The sequence below is a fragment of the Hemicordylus capensis genome, chromosome 2 (genome assembly GCF_027244095.1).
Source record: "Hemicordylus capensis ecotype Gifberg chromosome 2, rHemCap1.1.pri, whole genome shotgun sequence".
Lineage (NCBI taxonomy): Eukaryota > Metazoa > Chordata > Lepidosauria > Squamata > Cordylidae > Hemicordylus > Hemicordylus capensis.
Window position 1 is genome coordinate 12,267,337 of NC_069658.1, and position 22,160 is coordinate 12,289,496.

A 22,160-nucleotide genomic window follows, 5' to 3' on the forward strand; every position below is an offset into this window, starting at 1 on the left:
AACTGAGCAGGGAGTGGAGGGGGGGGGCTTTCCCTTTTCCCTCTAGCACCAAAGCGAGAACATCAAAAACATTTAAAAGCTTCACAATAAAAACAGAGCCACAACTAGAGAGAATTACAGATAAAACACCTGTCACTAACAGCCTTCTGAAATAAGTAAGTTTTGGCTGCATGTCTAAAAGCAGCAAAACTGGGAATCTGCGAGCGGGTGAGCCGAGGTGTTTTTGTTACGGTGTGGTGTCCGGATTTCGGAGCATTCCGGATTTCGGATGTCCGGATACTCAAACTGTAATGTAAATTTCAAGTATCCAAAACGCCTTGCTTCTCCAGACTGGCAGTGTTCTCCCAGCACTGCCTCACAGCACCACAAGCTTATGTGAAACAACACGACCATTGCTCTAAAACAGTGTCCTTCACTATTTTTCAAGTGGGGGCCATTTTGGCAAAACAAACACACACACCCCCACAAAACCTTCAATGTGAGAGCCATTTCCCAGTGTGCTGACCTCTGGACAGCACTGCACTTTTCTCAGTGATGGGAGAGTCTAAGAGAGACGGAGCCTTCAATTAAGAGCTCTGTGGGGAAAGTGCTGGGAAGGGCTACACTGCCCAGCACTCTGTGCATGCCTTCCAAGATGGTGCAGGGGCTCGCAAGGTGGGGCCCCCAAGCGCTGGGAAGAAAGCAGCATGGCACGGTGAGAATGGCTGTTTCCACATGGTGCCAGGTGGACTATGCAGAGTATTCAGCTTCAGCCAAAGCTTCACACAGGCCCGAGAAACAATTAGTCAGGGGGCTGCACTTAGGGTTAATCGGGGGGGCTGACCCTGGCCTTTGGGTCTTACAATGAAGAACACACTACTCTCCTCCCTAGAACCAAACTTCCAAAAACCAGGTGCCTGATTCTTTCACAGAGCCGGGGCAAGATTTCAAGGGAGGGAGAAAGGTTTGCAAAAATAGCAAGTTATTTTGCATTTGCTGCAGTGTGAAAAACTCTCTCCGAAAGTATATGGGCTGCTATTCCTTTCCAGACCACTCTGCAGGGTTAGGGCTAGCAGATTGTTGGTTAAGTAGCCCTATTTTAATCGTTATAATATCTTTCTATTACCACTAATACTATTATCACCAGGTAGTATATGCGATCTGAGCTGTTTGTCTTGCTCCCACAGTGTACGCCTATGATACTAATTTGTGTGTGCTACTTTTAGGGAAATGCTTGACTAACAAGCAGAAGGTTGCCGGTTCGAATCCCTGCTGGTATGTTTCCCAGACTATGGGAAACACCTATATCAGGGAGCAGAGATATGGGAAGATGCTCATCTCATACTGCGTGGGAGGAGGCAATGGTACACCCCTCCTGTATTCTACCAAAAGAAAGCCACAGGGCTCTGTGGGCTCCGGGAGTCAAAATTGACTTGACAAATCACTTTACCTCTATCTTTACTTTTTATGTGCTGGTTTATTATTGTAATAAACTTACTACTACTACTATTTTACAGTGCAATCCATGCAAGTTTATTCAAAAGTGAGTCCCACTATTTTCAGTGGGATTACTCTCAGGTAAGTGTGCATGAATTAATTAGACTTACCACATTAAGAACATAAGAACAGCCCTGCTGGATCAGGCCCAAGAATGCCCATCTAGTCCAGCATCCTCTTTCACACAGTGGCCCACCAGATGACACTGAAAGCCACAGGCAGGAGTTAAAGCATGCCCTCTCTCCTGCAGTTACTCCCCTGCAACTGGTACTCAGAGGCATCCTGCCTTTGAGGCTAGAGGTGGCCTATAGCCCTCCGACTAGTAGCCATTGATAGACCTCTCCTCCATGAAGTTATCCAAACACTGATTGCCAAAAGTGTTTCCCGATTAATTGGGCAGAATAGTTTGTTTTGCTTTTTTAAATTTTTAATGCAAGCACTTATACAAATCAAAGATGACAAGCACCATCTCCAAAGAGCAATTCCCTCTTTTCGCTTATGTAGGAGGTAATGCCTCTCCCAAGACAATGCTATGACAAACACAAACAGCTAAAAAAAAGAAGCATTTTGTTACAAACTGTTGTATTCATATGCAAATTTATGCAAACTTACTTGATGAATTGACTAAAACTGAGCAAGCAACTACTATCTTTAAGGAGCAACAGCACTACAAAGGTCATTTTGCTATACTCATGTCAGTCGTCCTTCTGATGACCTTGAGAGTCAGATTAGTAATATACACATTTTTTTTAAAAAGTATGCTTTTAGTGGTTTTATAATCTATTTAAAAGTGCAGCATCTCTGTACAGTAGAGTAACTACATTCGGGTGATAAAAGCACCTGTCCTGGAGATATACCCTGGAAAGGGTTACAAAATGGCCATTAAAGATCATGTAATATATTTACAGTTACTCAAATAGCATGAAACCAGGCCACATTTTCTTTTCAGTATAGCAGGGATTCTCAAATGGGTCCCCCAAATGTTGCGGGACTACAGCTCCCATCGTCTTCAGCCACAATGGCCTTTGTGGACAGGGATGATGGGAGTTGTAGTCCCACAAGATCTTGGAACTCAAGTTTGAGAACCCCTGCAGTATGAAATGGTACAGTGTATTTTCAAGATGATGATGATGATGATTTTAATTTCTATACCGCCCTTCCAAAAAATGGCTCAGGGCAGATTACACAGAGAAATAACAAATAAATAAGATGGATCCCTGTCCCCAAAGGGCTCACAAGAGGAGAAAAGCCCAGTACCAGCTTGTTTAAAGGCTTACATAGGAAGCTGCCTTATACTGAGTCAGACCATTCTCTACACAGTCTGGCAGCGGCTTCTCCAAGGCTGAGTCTCTCTCAGTCCTATCTGGAGGTGCCAGGGAGGGAACCTGGAGCCTACTGCATGCAAGCATGCAGATGAATTTTTTTTTAAAAAGTCTAATTCCCACAGCAGCCCCATCCCCTAAGGGGAATTTCCTACAGTGCTCTCCTATTCAAATGCAACCAGGGCGGACCCTGCTTAGCAAAGGGGACAATTCATGCTTGCTACCACAAGACCAGCTCTCCTCCCAGGCTTAGTGAGGGCAGCAGCCCATGCATACAGGTATCTGTACACATGTACATGTTTCTGTGTGAATGTCTGTACAAGTGCCCACTTTAAAAGCACAGACCCTCTCAAATGCAGAGTTAGGAAGCTTGTCACTGTGCACAAGTTGAGCATAATGGGTGAATAACTGTACTTGTGTATAGATCTACATGCACATACAGCTAAGCAATAGTAAGTTATTTAAGGCCAGCTATGGAATTTGTGGCTGAGCAGAAATCTGGAGGGACATACATGAAACAAATGACACAAAATGGCCATTGGAATGCATCAGTTCCCTCTGAATGACCAGAGGAATACACTGACTTCCCAAAAGGCCAGTGGAATGTATTAAAGCGGGGGCAAGTAACTGCTTACATCCCAAACTTGGGTCCTCAGGTGGTGTTGGACTACAGCTCCCATAATTCCCTGCCACACAGTGGCGCTCTTACCCCTGGGCTTCGGGGCCAAAGTCCAGGCCTCCACACCCCCTTGGGGCCCCCAAATCTTCTTTAGTCTGTCCTAGGTGGTGTGGTCACCGCTGGCCGGGCGGCCAAGTGTGCCGGGCGGCCAAGTGTGATTGTGACCTGTGCCAGGTGCTTCAGAGACAAGAGCGGGGAATGGGGAAAGAAATATGTGGGGTGGGAACGTGTTGAGTTGTGTGTGTTGAAGTGTTTCTGCTAATGCATATTTGCATCAATATACTCATTTTCTATTCTTACATTCCTGTGAGTTCAGTATTGTTTGTGCCCTTGAGAACCCACATGTTAAAAATATGGTGTTTGTCACAGTGTGTGTGTAGGGGGATGATATTGTCGGGTGAGACCTCCAGTGGGTGCGGGGGGGGGGCAACTCCAAAGGCCTTTAGCTCCATCCAGGCTCCAAAATTACCTGAGTGCTCCTCTGCTCCCACAATGGCCACAGTTGGAATGGTTTACACCATGATCTTTTGATGCCCGCCAGTGGCCACTTGGAAATTCAACATCTTCCTGGATTCCCATGGATTCCAGTGCATGCCAATGGGCATGCTTTGCCATGTGTTCAAGTACGTCCCAATCACAATCCAGTATTGCCCAGGTCATTACTTGAATTTAATAACAGCCTTGCTGTATCAGACCAAAGATCTGCCTAGCCCAGAATTCTGCTTGCAACAGCAGCCAACCATTGGTGATCACAAGCAGGGCATAGAGACAATGAGCTTCTGTCCCCAGCATCTGGCATTCACAGATATACTTGCTCAGTATATGGAGGTTCCATTCAGCTAACATGGCTCAGGAGAGACTCATCACCACAAACTTATCTAATCCTTTAAAAAAAACAAAAAACCACACTTCAAGTCCACAGTTGGGACTTGCTGGTCCCAAATCCAGTAACATTTGTTACTGGATTTGTTACCCCAAATCCCCATCAAATCAGTGGCATAACTTTGTGGCCAATGTAAGTCCCGTTGATTTCAATGGGAATGAACTGTCTCTGGACCGGAGTCTCAGCAACCTCTTCATTTGCATAACCTGTAGCCCAAACCTGTGCATGTTTACTCAGCAGTAAGTACCAGGGTGTTCAGTGCACAAGCTCACACCCTACAGATGCCCTCTTGAGCCATCCCCCCCAAAAAACATCTGTTTGGTGGAAATGTGTGGGACTTATTTTTGAGAAATAGTATTAAGGAACAGGGTATTCATTTGATAATGCTTATTACTCTCCCCCACCCCAAATTATACATGCTTCAAATACTACCTACCTACAGGACAGTAGCAACCAAAGCATCTCCTCCTGAGATCCTTCAAGCCCAAACCATTTTGATACATGAGGCTGCCCTGCAAACTTTAAGGAATGACATTCTGCTGAGAAGAGCTGTACCCTTAATGCCAAGCTGAGCATACAATCTCAAACAAAGTACATCCGCACCTCCAAGAACACTGAAATTCAATCCACATGTAGTCCAAAGCTCCTTGGATACTTTTTAAAAATGGCTTAAGTAGAGGGGTCACTGATCCCTCTCACCCTCAGCAGGCAGGGGGAGATTCCTAGTGTACCCAAAATGGTTACGCTGCTATTCTACTAACTGGCAATCTGAAATTCAGCACAACTGTTCCACTCCAGAACAAGACTGCACACTTCATTTACACACCCATCATCTATCTGCATACATTGTCACAGATCATTGTGTGTGTGTCTGTGTGTGTACATATATAGATACAGATCCTCCAACCAAGGATAACACAAGACTTTACAAATCCCCGGTGCAAGGGAGCCAGGATGCCTAGAAATTTAACTGTGCTGCCAAGACTAGGATAATCAGAAGCAGCATCGTTTAATGAAATCTTTATTTGTACCAGGCAGTCCTGTTCCTGTTCCAGGTGTGTTACTTGTACAGGGGATAAAGAGATGCTCGTTTACCCTCCCCTCCACATTGTCCATCACTAAGTCTAGAAATTGTCTGGCTCTTCAGGTTTGGGGCCAGCTCTAACACTTCACACATCTTATGCAGCAGGTGAGCTCCCATCTATGACAGCTTTATGCCACCACGGATCAATTATAGTGCAAGCCTAGGCATCAGAACTGCCAATCTGTTCAAGGGGGTTTACTCCCAGGTAAGTGTCCACACTCAGGGGGCCTATGCATGTTTACTCCTTCCAAGTTCTACCGCAATTCAGCGCGACTGAAGTAAAAACTCTCAAGTAAACAGGCATAAAACTGCAGCTTTACCCAGATGCCACTAGACTCTGTACTGCGTTTCGATGGATGGATACATTGATTGAGTGATTGATTGATTTTAACTGATTGATGCCACCACCATCCCAGTTTCTAAAACTGATGGATACACACACAAGCACACACACCCGCATCCTCCGACCATGCTCCAGGAACTTTTTCTCTCCTTCCTCTCCTGCGCCTCCGTCCTTACCTCTTGAAATAGTTTCTGCCGTACAAGATCTGCTGCAGCAGCGTGACCACGGCAAAGGCGCAAATGAAGATGAAAAGCAAAGTTCGGTTCCCCAGCAAATCCCTGCTGGAAGTCGGGTCGGAGTATCCCATCCTGGCAGCGAATGGGAACGGCTGGCGAGGGGGCTGGAAGGAAAGGCGGCAATCTCCGTCACGCTCGTGCTCGGAGGGGGCTCCCGCTCATCCTCTTTAGGCGGGACTCGTGCCAAGGTGGGGGCGGCGGCAGGAGACGCTCACCAGCCTGTGGGCGCACCACCGCCGCCGCCGCCACCCAAGGACAAGGTGCCCCGGCCGCATCGCTTCTCCGGGCGCGGGGGGAGGAGAGGGCGGCGGCGGCGTCCCAAGCTCCGTGCGCCGCGGAAAGTTTCCCGGCGCGGCGGGGAAAAGGCGGGTTGTTACGGCTTGGAGAAGCGGGAGGGAACGCCTGGGCGCTTGGGTTGGGATTGCGCGAAGGCGAGAGGCGGCCCCCGGCCCGCGCGTAATGGAAAGCGGCGGCGGTGGTGGTGGTGGTGGCGGCGGCGGGAGAGGGGGGCCCACCCACGAGCCGGCAGCTCCGCTGCTGCCCGACGCTCTTCTTCCAGCTTCTTCTTCCCCAGATCCGGGCGGCGGGGGGGGGGGGGGGGAAGCAACGCGGCAAATCCGACAGTTTGTTTCCCAACCCCAACCCTCCAGCTGCTGCAGCCACCCGGAAGCCTCCCAGGAAACGCTCCCGGTTCCCAAACGCCGCGTCGGGCTGGTTGCCTGATTTGGGGCGGCTGCCAACAACAACAACAACAACCACCCCAAAAGGACTCCGGCGAGGCGACTTGCGACGCGGCCGTGCTGGGCTCGGACGGCACGGCCGCGGCTGCTGCCGAGGAATCGGGACGGTCGCTAGGATGGTGGCGCCGGGGTGCCTGCCCGCCGCACAGCCCAACGCAGACGCGGCGCTCTGCTTAGCGCGTCGCGGCGAAGCTGCGTTTTGGCGTGAGCCGCCGCTGCGGCCGAAGGAAAAAGCCTTCGGGGGGAGGGGAGGGGAGGGGGCCGGACGGAGGAGAGCGCGGGGGAAAGTGGGGGGGGGGGGTCCGTCCTGGAACATTTGCATGCAACGCCTTCTTCAGGCGCCGCTTGCTCTGGGCTTGTTTTGGGATGCGCCTTCCTCTGTTTCCCCTCGCCTCTCTCCGTCTCCCTTCCACAACTACTCCGACCAACCCCCAAGCAAGCTCAGGCAAGGTCACTGCGCATCGCTTGAAGGACGGAGAAGCAGCTCTCTCCCTGAATGCCGGCCGCTGATTTAGAGGGAAAGCTGTGCCGCCGCTGCCGCCGCAAACCGGGGAGACGCACACACTCGCGCTCCTTGTCCTCCTCGCGCGGCCCCTCCCCTGCCCAACGAGGAACAGATGCCCTGTTAGGAGCTGCGTGCCCAGAGACTGTCGACCCCCCTCCCTCTGTGCAGGCATCCGAAACAGACAGCCCTCCTCAGCTAGGGCATGAATCAGCTCCCGCTGAATTCCAAGGATGTCATCAGCACCTTGTAGCATATTATTACTCACACATTTCTAGCCCACCACAACTCCTTCCGCTAAGGAGGGAGGAGACAAGGAGAGGGGTTACCCCATTCGCCCCACGATGGGGGCCCTGTGAGATGGGTGAAGTGAGGGCCCAAGGTCACCTAGAAAGCTGCAAGGCGAAACTGGGATTTGAACGCAGCCCAAGCACTGCACCGCGGTCTGAACTAGGCATTTCTCAGGCTGCTACCCTGCCTTTCTCCCACCATGCAGCTCACGGCTGCCTACACAGAGTTCCTAGGCAGTCACCTGTGAAGGTGTGGACCAGACCTGGGCCTGCTTCGCTTCAGCAAGGCGGTTGCTGAAGGCGCCATCGGACCAATACAGGGGCGTAGCTAGGGGAGAGGGGCCCTGCCCGTGTTCACCCCTCTCCCTGGGGGCCCCGTGGAGTGAGGGAGATAATGAAGGAAATAGGGAGGGGAGGGGTGGAGCTGGGGGGCCCAGGTTCTTTGACTCCATCCGCTCAATTATAGCTATGCCCTTGTTTTGTGAGATGGGAAGCTGTGGACATGAATGAAATGACACCTCACTACACTGGGTGGGTGGGTGAGAATTGAGAAAGGGTGCTCACTGGTGGAAATGCAAGTACTGAGTTAAAGGATTGGCCAGGCCAGCTCAGTGCTCTCTGCTGTGACCCTCTGGCAGGGGTCTTCTTTGTGCAGCACTGTTGTCTGAGATGCTTAAGAGTGGCTTAAGCAATTGTGTCTGGAGTGAGGAGTGAAATGCTGCCTTGCCCCATAACCCTGGTGGGGGCCAGCTGCCAGCCCCCTTTCAGATGTCTCCTTTGCAAACTTTGGAAGTGGAAGGGGTGGGCTGGAGAGAAGGTTGCCAGCAGCAGCCTCCTCAGCTCTGCTTGTGCTTCGTGCAAGCTTTGCAAGGAATGTGAGAGGCTTTCCTTGCAAAGTTTCCAAGGGACAGATGGTCAGAGGGCCACTGCTAACAATCCACGCTTTCCAAGAAAAGAAGCTGGTGTGACCCAACAAGCAAGAATAATTATACGGCCCCATTAATACTTTTGATATTTGTAAAGTAAGTAAAGTGTGCTGTCGAGTCGGTGCCGACTCCTGGCGACCTCAGAGCCCTGTGGTTGGCTTTGGTAGAATGCAGGAGGGATTTACCATTGCCTTCTCCCGCGCAGTATGAGATGATGTCTTTCTTTCAGCATCTTCCTAGATCGCTGCTGCCGGATATAGGTGTTTCCCATAGTCTGGGGAACATACCAGCAGCGATTCGAACCAGCAACCTCTGACTTGGTAGTCAAGCCATTTCCCCACTGTGCCATTAGGTGGCTATTTTGGTATTTGAACACCAAATAAGCAAAACAAACTTTTTTTAAAAAAACCATTCCCAAAAGTAAGTCGATTCCTCAAGGAGCTTACAATCTAAATACAAAATAGGCAGCTGCCTTACGCATCAGATTATTGGTCCACCTTGGTGACTCTCCAGGAATTGAGACAAGCAGGCTTTCCCAACCTTTCTTGAAGACTGCTGGGATTGAACCTGGGACCTTCTGCTTGCAAAGCAAATGCTGTATCACTGGCTGCAGTATGCACAGAAGAGATAAGTGAGAGAGTGAGAGTGCCATGCCGGGATTCAATAGTCCATGGTTATTATTAATGGGGATATAGGTGTCTTTCCTCAAAGGCACTTGTATTATAATGTCACACTTTACCAGTTCATACAGTGCAATTTTCAAAAATGTGCATATAAATACAACAATATTAAACCAAATGCATCATTAAGTGATCCAAAAGTGTGTGTGTGTGTGTGTAATAAAAGAAGCAATAAAGAAAGGTAGCTTTCTTTTATTCCTCCAGCACATGATCCTACCTGTTTTTAACGTGCCCAGCACTTGCATCTTTGCATTGTCCTGAGTGAATCCATTTTTCCAATACACAATGAATGGCATCCAATCATCCACAGATATTGGGGGTGCATTAAGCTCCCCCAGCCAGTCATAAATCATTGCAATAAGTCTGTTCATAACCATGACAGACCATATGTTTTGAAGCCGCTCTTACAGAGATGGAACCACAAATGGCCATGTTTTGTTGCTGCTGTGGCTCTGAGAGCTGTAGGCATGTCATCTGTTCCTTTCTTGTCTAAAACATCCGCTGAGACACAACAGCCCACCCGTCTGATTAATAACCAAAGCAAATTAGCATTTATTAATTCATTTTCCATTCTGTTACAAAGCTAATGATCTCAAGAGATCTACCAGTTTGTGGGAACAGCCTTGAGTCTGAAGCTCTGGATTTCTAGAATAACCAATCCCTTATCCAGATACTCCCAAGAGAAAATCAATCCACACAGATCTAGAAAATGGTGCCACTCTCTATCCAAATCTCTCTCAGTCTACATCTATTTTTAATGCAACTTTGCTAACAGTTACTGGTCAGCACACAAAAGTTGTTTCAGTCTGAGGCTGGGAGTGGATCTCGGCATCAGAGAGTAAGTCAACTCAAGACAGATGTGTTTCATAGGGGATTAGCTGACCTAAGACTTCATAAGAACAGCCCTGCTAGATCAGGCCCAAGATCCATCTAGTCCAGCATCCAGTTTCACACAGGGGTACACCAGATGCCTCTGGGGAGCCCACAGGCAAGAGTTGAGGGCGTGCCCTCTCTCCTGCTGTTACTCCCTTGCAACTGGTATTGAGAGGCATTGTCGTGCCTCTGAGGCTGGAGGTGGCCCACAGCCACCAGACTAGTAGCCATTGATAGACCTGTCCACCATGAATTTGTCTAAGTCCCTTTTAAAGCCACCCAAGCTTTAAGGTAGCTTATAAGGTAGGGGTTCTGTTCTCTACCTTGGGTCCCCAGATGTTGTTGGACTACCACCGCCAATATCCCCAGCCACAAAGTGACCATTGTGGCTGGGGATGATGGGAGTTGTAATCCAACAACATCCAGAGACCCAAAGTTGAGAACCCCTCTCATAAGGTTTCTGTGCAGTAACACCACTTTCCTCCGCCTGGGCTGTCATCACAGAACACATGGAAGCTACTTGCTGGATAGGTGAGACTGGGGCCTTGTTTTGAGAAAAGAAACAAAACATCTAAATTTACTTGCTTCTCTAGTGAAGCCTTTTCGAAACCAGCATAGGTTTTAGTTAATGGCTGACAGAGAAGGAGAAGGGAATTCAAGACGGATCCAGCTGTGCCAGTGCTCTGCTTGCTACCTGGTTTGTTACCTGCTAGGGCGTGTTCTGCTTCATGGGGACCATTCTCAAGCTACTCTGCAGGCATGGGCGTAGCATCCATTGGACAAGCAGGGACAAGCAGAGCCAACGTGGTGTAGTGGTTAGAGTGCTGGACTAGGACCGGGGAGACCCGAGTTCAACTCCCCATTCAGCCATGAGACTTGCTGGGTGACTCTGGGCCAGTCACTTCTCTTTCAGCCTGACCTACTTCACAGGGTTGTTGTGAGGAGAAACTCAAGGATGTAGTACACCGCTCTGGGCTCCTTGGAAGAAGAGCGGGATATAAATGTAAAATAAATAAATAAATAGAATGTCCCTGGGCCCAGAGGGTCAGGGGCCCCCAAGCAGACCAACCCGCCACCCCTGTCCCGCCACCCCTGCCCCACTGCTGCTTCTTATCTTTGCCCCCGTGCGGCAGTGGCAGGTGCTGTGGCTGGGCCGGGTCTCTCTGGCCAGCCTGCATGCCTCTCTCCCTTTCTCGCTGGCTGGCCGAATTGAGCACCTGTGCAGTTTGACTATGGAAATCACAAGCCCGTGGAAGTCACATGACCGTGACGGCATTAGTTGGGTATAGTGGTAACACAATCAGTGTTGCATAGCTGCTCCAATAGACAACTGCATTATCTCTTTTCCGCAGGGCAAGGGCGGCGGAGGGGGGTTGCCCCGATCCCTGCGTCTGATGTCAGATGCAGGGGTCATGGCTTGGGGCGCACCCGCACTTCACACACGCAACGGGGGAGCCTACAAAGCTCTTGTCCCTGGGCCCCCGAGGGTCTCGCTACACCCCTGACTGCAGGACTTTTTAAAAATGTGCAGTTCTCACACTGCTACCCTGTTTGTTGACCTTTAAAAGTGCAGATCTAAAACAACAACTGTGCAGTTCAAAAATTCAAGATGTTAAAAAAAAAAATTCAAGGTGCTAGATGATGTAAAAAGTGATTGATGACAATGAGAAAAGTGAAGGGAGCAGGCCAGGCTCCTCTAGAATCCAGCTCTTGATCCCATTTTCCCACTCCCTGCCAGAGATGCTTCCTGCAGATTCCACTGCGACTCCCCACATCAGGGGCAAAGCTAGGGAAGAGGGGGACGTGTTTGTCCCGCTTCCTGGTGGTCCCTTGGAGTGAGGGAGATGGTTAAGGAAAGAGGGAAGGGTCGAGCTGGGGGCCTTCAGGAGCTGGGGTGGGGGGCTCAGATTCTTTGAACCTATCTGCTCAATTATAGCGACAACCCTGTGCACAGAATCTTCCCCAATGAATATAACATTCTTCTGCAATAGTGCTGTCCTATTCCCAGGTCTGAGGATTTTCTCCCACTCTGTGTAGGCTTCTACATTTCATGGACTGTGACTCTAGGCAACAAAGTATTTGTGCACAGACAAGCAAAATGCACAGGTGAATTACACTCACACGTCATTGTGCAATTCTGAATCTTATTTTATTTCTACACTCTGCAACGCGGGGATCATCATATGACCTTTCCCTAGCTCACGTATCCATTGCAACTCTGTCACCATTTTTAGAGGCCTCAATCCTTTGCCCTTAAGAACAGCCTGACATGCAGAAAAACATAGCAGTTTAAGCTTTCTCTTTGCAAGGAGATACATGGGGTGTGAAGGTTTGCAGGCTAATACATTTTGGCTTCTCAGCCAGCTATTAAAGGTATATAATTTAAGCTGAATCCATTTAAAAAGGTAGCAATGCTAGTCTGTTGCAGTTGTGAGTCCTGTGCGGAATTTACACATCTTATGGGCACCCATTTGAGGAGAGCTGTTCTTGTCCTTGCAAACATGAATTATCCTATTTGCTAAGCAGGGTCCACCCTGGCTTGCATTTGAATGGGAGACGACTTGTGAGCACTGTAAGATATTCCCCTTAGGGGATGGGGCCACTCTGGGAAGAGCATCTGCATGTTTGCATGCAGAAGGTTCTAAGTTTCCTCCCTGGCGGCATTTCCAAGGTAGGGCTGAGAGAGACTACTGCCTGCAACCTTGGGGGAGCCGCTGCCAGTCTGGGTAGACAATACTGAGGAGGGTAGACCAATGGTCTGACTCAGTATAAGGCAGCTTCCTGTGTTCCTAAATTGTGGGGAGGGGAAGTGATGATATTAGATTACACAAAACAACTTCAGCTTGGAGAAATTGCAATTAAATTAAATGTTTCATCATCACTTTGAATGAATGGAGTATTATATGAAAAGGTAAATTAATGCATAAATGAGATTGGACCATTCCAATAAATGGCATGTTCATTCCCCCCACATGCATGCACACATCCTGTCTTATCTAATTCTTGAGCAAACATGCAGCAGTTTGATCTTTGACCAGATGCTCTTTTCAATCTTTCTGGAGAAAGCAATGCATTCATGAGCTGCTACTGTTGGCAATGATGCAAAGAGCATCTTCAGGTAGGTAGCTTTGGCACACCTGGCAGGATTTTTGAGCCTCACACCCCATCACAATCTGCTTTTGAAACTCACTTCCGTTAAATAGTTTCCTGTGCAGGATAATATGCATTTCGACTGTCGCTGTTGTACCAGGGGCAATTCCTATGTTCTGGACACCTTCTAGAAGCAGTACTAAGGGATGTGTTCCCCTTCGGATGAATGAAACACCCGCTGCTTGGACAGGACACAGGAGGAAATCACAAATGGATTCTCTCACATTTTAATTTTTAATTTAAAAGCAGCATGGGGTGGAGGGCAATTGAGATTGTAGCAATAAGGAAAGTTTAACTTTCTTCCATGTCACTTTCCCCATATTGATTATTTTTATAAAAAGTTGGGGTCAAGTTATAACTCTGAGAACTCTCTCTCTCTCTCTCTCTCTCTCACACACACACACACACACACACACACACACTTCCTGAAGCTACTGTTTGCCTCATGGGGAAGGAAATATACAGGTACTTGGGTGCTAACTGTATGTTTTGCCTTACAAGGCAAATTGCATTTGGGAGAGAGGGGTGGTTTCCATGGGGGAAATAACATGGTGGGCTGAAGAGGTGTTGTTGTTTTTAAATCCCACATTGTTGGAGTCTCAGTTGCCACCTGCTCTGTCCCCATTGCTTTTACGTAGGTGGGAGGAGGCAAATTCTCCAGCTTCACCTTTTAGCTGGGCCCAGTTCAGAGCATTGGTCCATCTAACCTAGCCTGTCTATTCTGACCGAGAACCATTCTCTAAGGTCTCAAGCAAGGGCCATTTAAACTGGGGATGTTGGGGACTGAACCAGCAACCTTCTGATTACAAAGCATGTGCTATGACCCCTAGAAAAAGTACTTGCGCTGGCATACATATCGGCAGTCAGTGTAATTCCTTCAATACGGGAGTAATATGGTCTCTCCTAGATGACCCAGAGACCAGCCTGGCTGCCGCATTCTGAACCAACTGTAGTTTCCAGACTATGTACAAGGGCAGCCCCACATAGAGCACATTGCAGTAATCCAGTCTGGAGGTTACCAGCAGATGTACCACTGTTTTGAGGTCATCTATCTCAAGAAATGGACACAGCTGGCGTATCAGCTGAAGCTGATAGAAGGCACTTCTGGCAACTGCCTCAACCTGGGACACCAAGGAGGTACTTGGATCCAGAAGCACTCCTAGACTGCGTACCTGTTCCTTCTGGGGAAGTGTGACCCTATCCAGAACAGGCAGATCAAAATCGTCTCTCAAGTTCCGACCCCACACAATGAGTACCTCCATCTTATCTGGATTCAGTTTCCGTTTGTTATCCCTCATCCAGCCCATTACCGACTCCAGGCAGGCATTTAGGGAAGTTATGCCCTCTCCCTATGATGCTGACATGGAGAAATAGATTTTGATGACATCAGCATACTGATAGCACCCTGCACCAAATCTTCTGATGAACTCTCCCAGCGGTTTCATGTAGATGTTAAACAACATCGGAGACAATATGGAGTCCTGAGGGACACCATACAAAAATTCAGATTTTGAAGAACAACAGTCTCCAAGGGACACCATCTGGAACCTGCCCGAGAGGTAGGAGCGGAAACACTGCAAAGCAGTGCCTCCCACCCCCAACCACCTCAGACGCTCCAGAAGGATACTATGGTCGATAGCCGAGAGGTCCAAAAGGACCAACAGAGTCACACTTCCTCTGTCCATTCCCAGTTGGAAATCATCCATCAGGCTAACCAAGGCAGTCTCCACCTCATAGCCAGCCCGAAAGCCAGTTTGAAATGGGTCAAGATAATCAGTTTCCTCCAAGACTGTCTGGAGCTGGGAGGCCACCACCCTCTCAATTACCTTGCCCAGCCACGGAAGGTTGGAGACAGGCCTGTAGTTACTCAGCTCTAAGGGATCCAAGGTAGGCTTCTTTAGAAGCGGTCTAATAATTGTCTTCTTAAGACTAGGAGGCATCCTACCTTCCCTCAAAGATGCATTTATGATCTCTACCAGGCCTTCTACCACAACCCCCCCTGCCAGATAGTATAAGCCATTTCGGGCAAGGGTCAAGAGGACAGGTGGTGGTCTGCACTGTTTCAATCAGCTTGTCCACATCCTCAGGAGTCACAAACTGGAACTGATCCAACCTAACCACATAAGAGGAGTTGCTGGATACCTCCACAACAGATACTGAAGTAAGTGTGGAAACAAAATCCAAGTCTGCCTGAATACGAGAATTTCCCCCCACAAAGAATTCATTAAACACATCGCAGCAGGTAATCGATGGTTCCAAACTCTGATTCAAGGGAGGAGGGGAACATACTAGCCCTCTCACAACTCTGAACAACTCCGCCAGACATGAACTTGTGGATACAATACGGGCAGAAAAGAATCACTTCTTTGCCGCACATATCACCTGAGCATAGGTCTTCAAATGAGCTCTATGTTGCAGTCTGTCGGATTCAAGCCCAGTCTTTCTCCACCTGCACTCCAATTGTCTACCTCGCCGCTTCAGCCCCCGTAGTTCCTCTGTATACCAAGGGGCCAGTTTTGAAGCGGGTCAGAGAGGACGCTTAGGAGCGATCATGTCTACCGCCCCGGTGAGTTTGCTATTCCAATTCTCCACCAAGACATCAACAGGATCGCCGGCAGAGCCAACACTGAATCCCTCCGAGGCTTCTTGAAATCCTATGGGATCCAATAACCTTCTCGGGTGGACCATCCTAATAGGTCCCTCACCCCTGTGAAGGTGGGGCGTGACTGGGAGTCCAGCCTTAACCAGATGGTGGTCCGTCCATGATAATGGGGAAATCACAGGAGTCCCCACCCACGGAACACCACCCTGATCAGAGTGAAAGACCAAATTAAGCGTGTGGCCTGCAATGTGCGTTGCTCCCGCGACCACCTGAGATAGGCCCATAGTCGTCATGGCCGCTATGAACTTCTGAGCTGCCCCAGACAAATTGGTCCCGAAATGAACATTGAAGTCGCCCAGCACCACAAGCCTGGGCGACTCCAACACCAAGTCCGAGACCAGGTCCGTCAGCTCAGTTAGGGACTCTGTTGAGCAGCGGGGCAATCGGCACACCAATAGAAGCCCCACTCTATCCCTGGTCCCCAAACTTAAGTACACACATTCAATATGGTTTGATTATGAGAGTTTGTTTGTTTGTTTATTGAATTTATATACTGCCCAATATCGAAATCTCTAGGCGGTGTTCAGAATTAAAACATAATATAAAACATTTAAAATTCATAAAAAGATTTTTAAAAATCATAATAGATAAAAACACATTGAAATGCAAAAAAAATTTGGTATCAGTTGAAGGCCTGGGAAAATAGGTACATCTTCCGGGTCCTCTTTTTGGAGCTGTAGTCCAAAAACAGCTGGGGGGTGGGGCAAAGCTGAGCAGGCCTGGTTTAAATATTGCTTCCAGTCAACTCCCTACAAATTCCATGTTACCTAGATCTCATAATTATGCTCGCTGAAAGGCCTGTGGACAGTGTTTCTCTGCAAAAGCAGGCAGGAAGCGGATGGGGCAGGGGGTGGACAGGGAAACAGAGAAGGCAGACGTAGGAATGAATGTGCCTGCCCTCCTCCCTCCTTGCAGCTGGGCAAAAATCAGGGTCCTGCAGGCCGCAATGGGTGTGGTAGGGGAGGAAGGCAGGTGAAGGGACTGGTGGCGGCATCTTCTCCCAGAGCATTTCAAAGCTACAGGCCAGAGGTGGCCAGCCTGAGGGTCTCCAACTGCTGCTAGACTACAATTCCCATTTACCTCTTTAGGGTTGCCACTGAGCCTCTTTAGCATTGCTTTCAGTCGTCACCTGGAGATGGGTGCACATTCCTGGGGACTGTCAGCCAGTCTGGGAGGGTTGGTAATCCTAATTCTCCTATCAGTATTCTTTCTTTTAAGCAAGTTAATTGAAAGAAAGAAAGAAAGAAAGAAAGAAAGAAAGAAAGAAAGAAAGAAAGAAAGAAAGAAAGAAAGAAAGAAAGCTATGATACATTTATATAACTAAATTTGTGAGTATATATTTCCCGAGTACCTCACTCAATTCCATAAAGCCTTATCATTTCCTTCATGTAATTTAACCATCTCTTTTAATTTATGCATAAGTACAATGGATCAAATTTTCCTCTCCCATGGATGTTATGGAAACTTTGATATTCTTTGTCATATCTCCTGTTTCAAGGTGGTTTGTTCTAGTCTGTCCGTTATCCAGAGAGCTTTTCCCTTTTAAAATCCAGGGAGTGAGCAGATGGGATCTGAAATACCAGGAAGATTGCTCCACACGACTTTTGCTGCATTACACTGTGACCATTCCTAGGGCTAAAAATAAGATCAGCAATTGGAGAGGGTAGGACTTTATCAAGTATCCTTGTTTGTGCCAGCTATTAATGCAGCTCGGTGCCCCTAATGGCATCAGCTGGCTTCCCTCTAATTAATGTCATAAAGGTCACTTGAAGAACCATAGATTGGTTGTATTAACCAAGGTCCATCTGCCAACCAGTTGCCTCCAGGTTGTTATGGTGTTTATCATTATACTCACATTCATGAGTTATTTTTATCCTTATAAATAAAGAGGATACCCTCTATTGAGCCATGCATTAATTAGACATCGACACTTTCAATGACTTCCCTGCAGATTTTAGCAATATGACAGTGGCTGATATCCACACAATGCTATCCAGTAGTAATACTCAGGAGTTACTCCAAAGAACTGCTTGATTTCTATGGGACTCTCCAGTATGTCAGCCAGTGACTGATGCATTCTGTAACACTCTACTAGGAGAATGCTGATCACAAGACGCTGCTTATAGTTAAAGAAAGCTCTCAACACATGAATGGAGTAGTGCACTATTGCACACTCCGCCCCCCGCCCTTCCCTTGGCAGTGAGATGTTCCAGTAGCACAAATAGTTTGGGTTTCCTTAGGAGGAGTAAGGTCTGAAGGCTTGTAATACATGAACCAGCTGGGGGGGTTGGTAGTACCATGGGACAGGGGGTGGGGAATGAAAGCTCATTATGATTTTTTGCAAGGTCTACACCACCTAATGGCGCAGCAGGGAAATGCTTGACTAACAAGCAGAAGGTTGCCAGGTTCGAATCCTGGCTGCTACTACTGTATATTAGGCAGCAGCGATATAGGAAGATGCTGAAAGGCATCATCTCATACTGCACGGGAGGAGGCAATGGTAAACCCCTAGCCTCCTGTATTCTACCAAAGAAAACCACAGGGCTCTGTGGGCACCAGGAGTAGACATCGACTTGACGGCACACTTTACCTTTTACCTACACCCCTAGAGACGGCAAATAGGCGATAGCATTGTAGTACGTCCAGCTCTCAGTGTGTTGTCATGCTTTGATTGTCCTGACTATCAAGCCTGCAGCAGTCACATTTGCAATGGTGTTTTTTTAAGACATTTTCAAAGCACAAAAAAGAGAGACTACAACATTTTAAAGCTGTTGTCAGAGGAATGGAAATGAAAACTAGCAGGAATGTCCTCCAAAGATTACTCTATGGAGAGAGTACAACCAGGAGCAGAGGAAGGCTGATGACGGCCCATCTTCGGTTGCCACCATGGCCCCATGGCCCCACCCCCCACATCCAACATCAGACGCAGGGGGCCGGCTAGCCACGCCATCGTGTCTGATGTCAGGCACAGGGACGTGGTCTCCCTCCCAAATGGGGCCACGCAGCCCCGTTTGGGAGGGAGATCAGCCCAAGCTGCATTGGGCAGTGCGGACTGGAGCAATTCCCTCTGCCTTTAAAGTATATCTTAAAAGTATAATGTTCTGCAAAGTCATAGGCATAAATTTGTACTCACACAGGTGCTTCACAAAAAGAAATGTGGCTTGTTACAATAACCACCACCACCACCACAACAACAATAATAAACTTTGTTTGTTATCCACCCATAACAAATAGTTTTCTGGGTGGCTCACAACAACAATTATATTCTAATAGTCCTCAGATTTAACATTGGAAGTCCTCAGACTTATGTCACAATCAGTTCCTGACAACTGTATTTTAAGTCAAAATGCTTTAACTCAGAACCTATTTCCCCATAGAAAATAATGGCCAAATTCACATGGAACATGGAACCGTGGGTCCAATGGACTCACAGTTCCAGTCCCTATCCCACCCTGCTCTCCTGTCCAGATTCGGACATAATGAAGAGCAGGGAGACTGCAGTCAGGGAGACAGAAGAGAGGAGAGGGAACTGGCTGTGCAGGCTTCCTTCTTTCATGAAGGACAGCCTGCACAGCCAATCATAGCTGGAGAGAGGGAGGAACTACAGGGAACTCAGCTCCACTCCTCAACTCCAGCTACAGGGAACTCAGCCTGCAGTTTTGCTTCCGGATGTAACGCTGTCTGCATTCAACCTTGGGTTGGGGCAGCAAAACTCACTACAACCTGAGGGTTCTATTTGGGGTTTCGAAAAGCAAACCTCAGCTCACTTTCCTCATGGGACCAGAATTTCCTGCATTTGGACGTACAGGTTTGGCAACCTCTGGACCTTTTAAACTCTTATTTCACATTATGTGAGAATGCGGCCATTAATAGAAGTCTAGTTCCTGAACCAAGGCCAGATAACCTGTTTCTTTTTCTGCTGTTGGCAAAAGCTGGTGGTTTGCCAGTCACAGATGTGCAGATATGCAGCAGAATATGGCTGGAGAATCAGAAGTTGCTCCCGCTTGTCACCCACACCCTTCCTGGCTCTTTCACTGGGTAGCTCTCCTCCATCTGCTGCTCCTCCTTCTGGGCAATGGTTAGAAAGAGAAGGATGGAGGGTCGGTGGCAGGAAGCGCTCTGTGGGCCGGGAATGGGCCAGGCTCCCACCATAACAGCACAGAGACTGAGTTTGGAGGAAGAAGAGTGGAAGCATCAGCAGCGGTCACAGGGGAAGCATCTTGGACCGGTGAGTCAGCCAATCCCTCCATAATCTAAGTTGCTGCAGCAGCTGCCACCAGAACTGCCAGTCTCAATGACAAAGTGGGCTTGAGCCATGGCTGTCCCTACCTCCACCTCTAGCACACTCATCAGCAACTGTCTAGCACAGGGATTCTCAACATTGGGTCCCCAGATGTTATTGGACTTCAACTCCCATAATCCCCAGCCCCAGTGGCCTTTGGTTGGGGATTATGGGATCTGAAGTTCAATAACATCTGGGGACCCAACGTTGAGAATCCCTGGTCTAGCAGACCCTCCCCTATATGGCAAGGCTGAAACACAGCAGTAAAGGTGAAACAAGGTGGCAATTTACGTTTCCAAATATTTTGTTTGTCTTAGCTCAGAGCATCTTAGTCAAGGACTGCCTGTATGTAGTTGCTCCTAGACACTAGAACAGGACTAACCTCTATTTATTGCACAAAATGGAAATGAACATACCCAGGTGTCACATTTTTAAAGCCTATTAAAAGTTTCACATGCAAAAACCCAATTAAAGCTCAATTTCCCGCCATGCTAATTGTAGATGCCTAATAAAGGGAATTTAGTACTCTGTTTCAAATTAACAAGAAGCTTCACAGCTCCTGGAGGACTATCAAGCTGGGTCTTGCAGATATTCAAGGATTCTGGTCCTTGGTTGTCATTCAGTACAGGATTGTATTTCTAGAGAAGACCAAGAAGTAGTAGGCCATGATGCAAACTATGAAGCAGAACGGAGGAGAAGCTCCTGTATCAAGGAGAGTATGGTGAAATGGTCTGGGCTTAGGGGCTTTCTTAGTCTGCCGCTCTTATCTAGATGGGGGAACATGAAGATGAACAAAGAGAAGATGAGAGGGCCATTTTCTTTATTTATAATAGGGGTTCTCAAACTTGGGTCCCCAGACGTTGTTGGACATCAACTCAAGTTTGAAAAGCCCAGATTTATAGCATTTCTGCTCCAACTAACCACCAAATGGCTTCAAACTGGCTTACAGAGATAAGAATCAAATACAATAAAAACACGAACTAGAATAACAGCAGTAGATCAAAGAACTATTGGATGCTCCCACATGGTGAAGTGTACCAGGGGCTTGGATGGCTGTGGAGGAAAGAGGTCACCAGAGATATGTGGTTTTTTGTTTTTTTTTTAAGGATGGGCCCTCTCACAACAAAATGTTGCAGTATATCCCTGATGTGAAAAAATAATGAATGTTGTGAGTTTACTGAGTGGCTTTGTGTCCACAGTAGGAATGTGGACTGAGTAGGAATATAGTATTAAGTGTTTCAGTTTGCAAGCACTTGTCAATCCCTATGCAGACATTACACTGTTCATGCAAACCAGTGTGTGTACATATGTCCATGTTTTTTGTGTGAATGCCAGTACATGTATTTATTTAAAAAGTGAATCTGGACATACAGGTCTCCTCAAATGCAGGAAACATATAGGAAGTGTACTACTGCATTGTGCGTTGAACACGACACATGAAGAACTGTTCCTGCACTCAGAACACCAATTGTACATGCACTAGATATAACATATGAACAGGGTTCAGATTTTGCATCATTCCCACAATTCAGCTTGTATTATCCAACCTACTTTTCAAGGAGCTTTCAATTTATTTCTAGCAACAAAAATCTGGCAGGAGTATTCATCATTGTGAGTATATATCAAAGGAAAGTATATTTATTTTAATTTTTTAACATTATTATTATTTTATTTCTATACCACCCATCCAAAAATGGCTCAGAGTGGTTTACACAGAGAAATAATAAATAAATAAGATAGATCCCTGTCCCCAAAGGGCTCACAATCTAAAAGAAACATAAGATAGACACCAGCAACATTCACTGTTTTTATACCACCCAAAACCTATGTCTCTGAGAAAAAACTTGTGTCTCTTACAACAAAGAACGTTAAAACATTAGTTAAAACAAAATGATAACAGAAAAAGTCAAAACATTACAATTTAAAAATTTTAAAACAATATTTTAAAAGCAGTGTTAAAACTATTAAAATGATATTTAATTAAAAGCCTGGGTGAGTAAAAACTGGTACATGCAGTTCTATCTGTGATAGG

The 22,160-nt window shown here is 47.4% G+C and overlaps 1 protein-coding gene across 3 annotated transcripts in view; it reads right to left on the bottom strand.

Moving 5' to 3' along the window:
• Positions 1-6,270, bottom strand: part of ST8SIA5 (ST8 alpha-N-acetyl-neuraminide alpha-2,8-sialyltransferase 5) — a 73,314-nt gene extending 67,044 nt beyond the window's left edge. Inside the window, exon 1 of one of the 3 annotated variants that reach the window (XM_053299833.1) lies at positions 5,964-6,270. In XM_053299833.1, the coding sequence (XP_053155808.1) occupies positions 5,964-6,094 (131 nt within the window). In that variant the 5' untranslated portion in view covers positions 6,095-6,270. The remainder of the gene's footprint in view (positions 1-5,963) is intronic. The other 2 variants (XM_053299831.1, XM_053299832.1) reach the window with 2 other exon arrangements.
• Between the last annotated feature and the right edge of the window lie 15,890 nt (positions 6,271-22,160).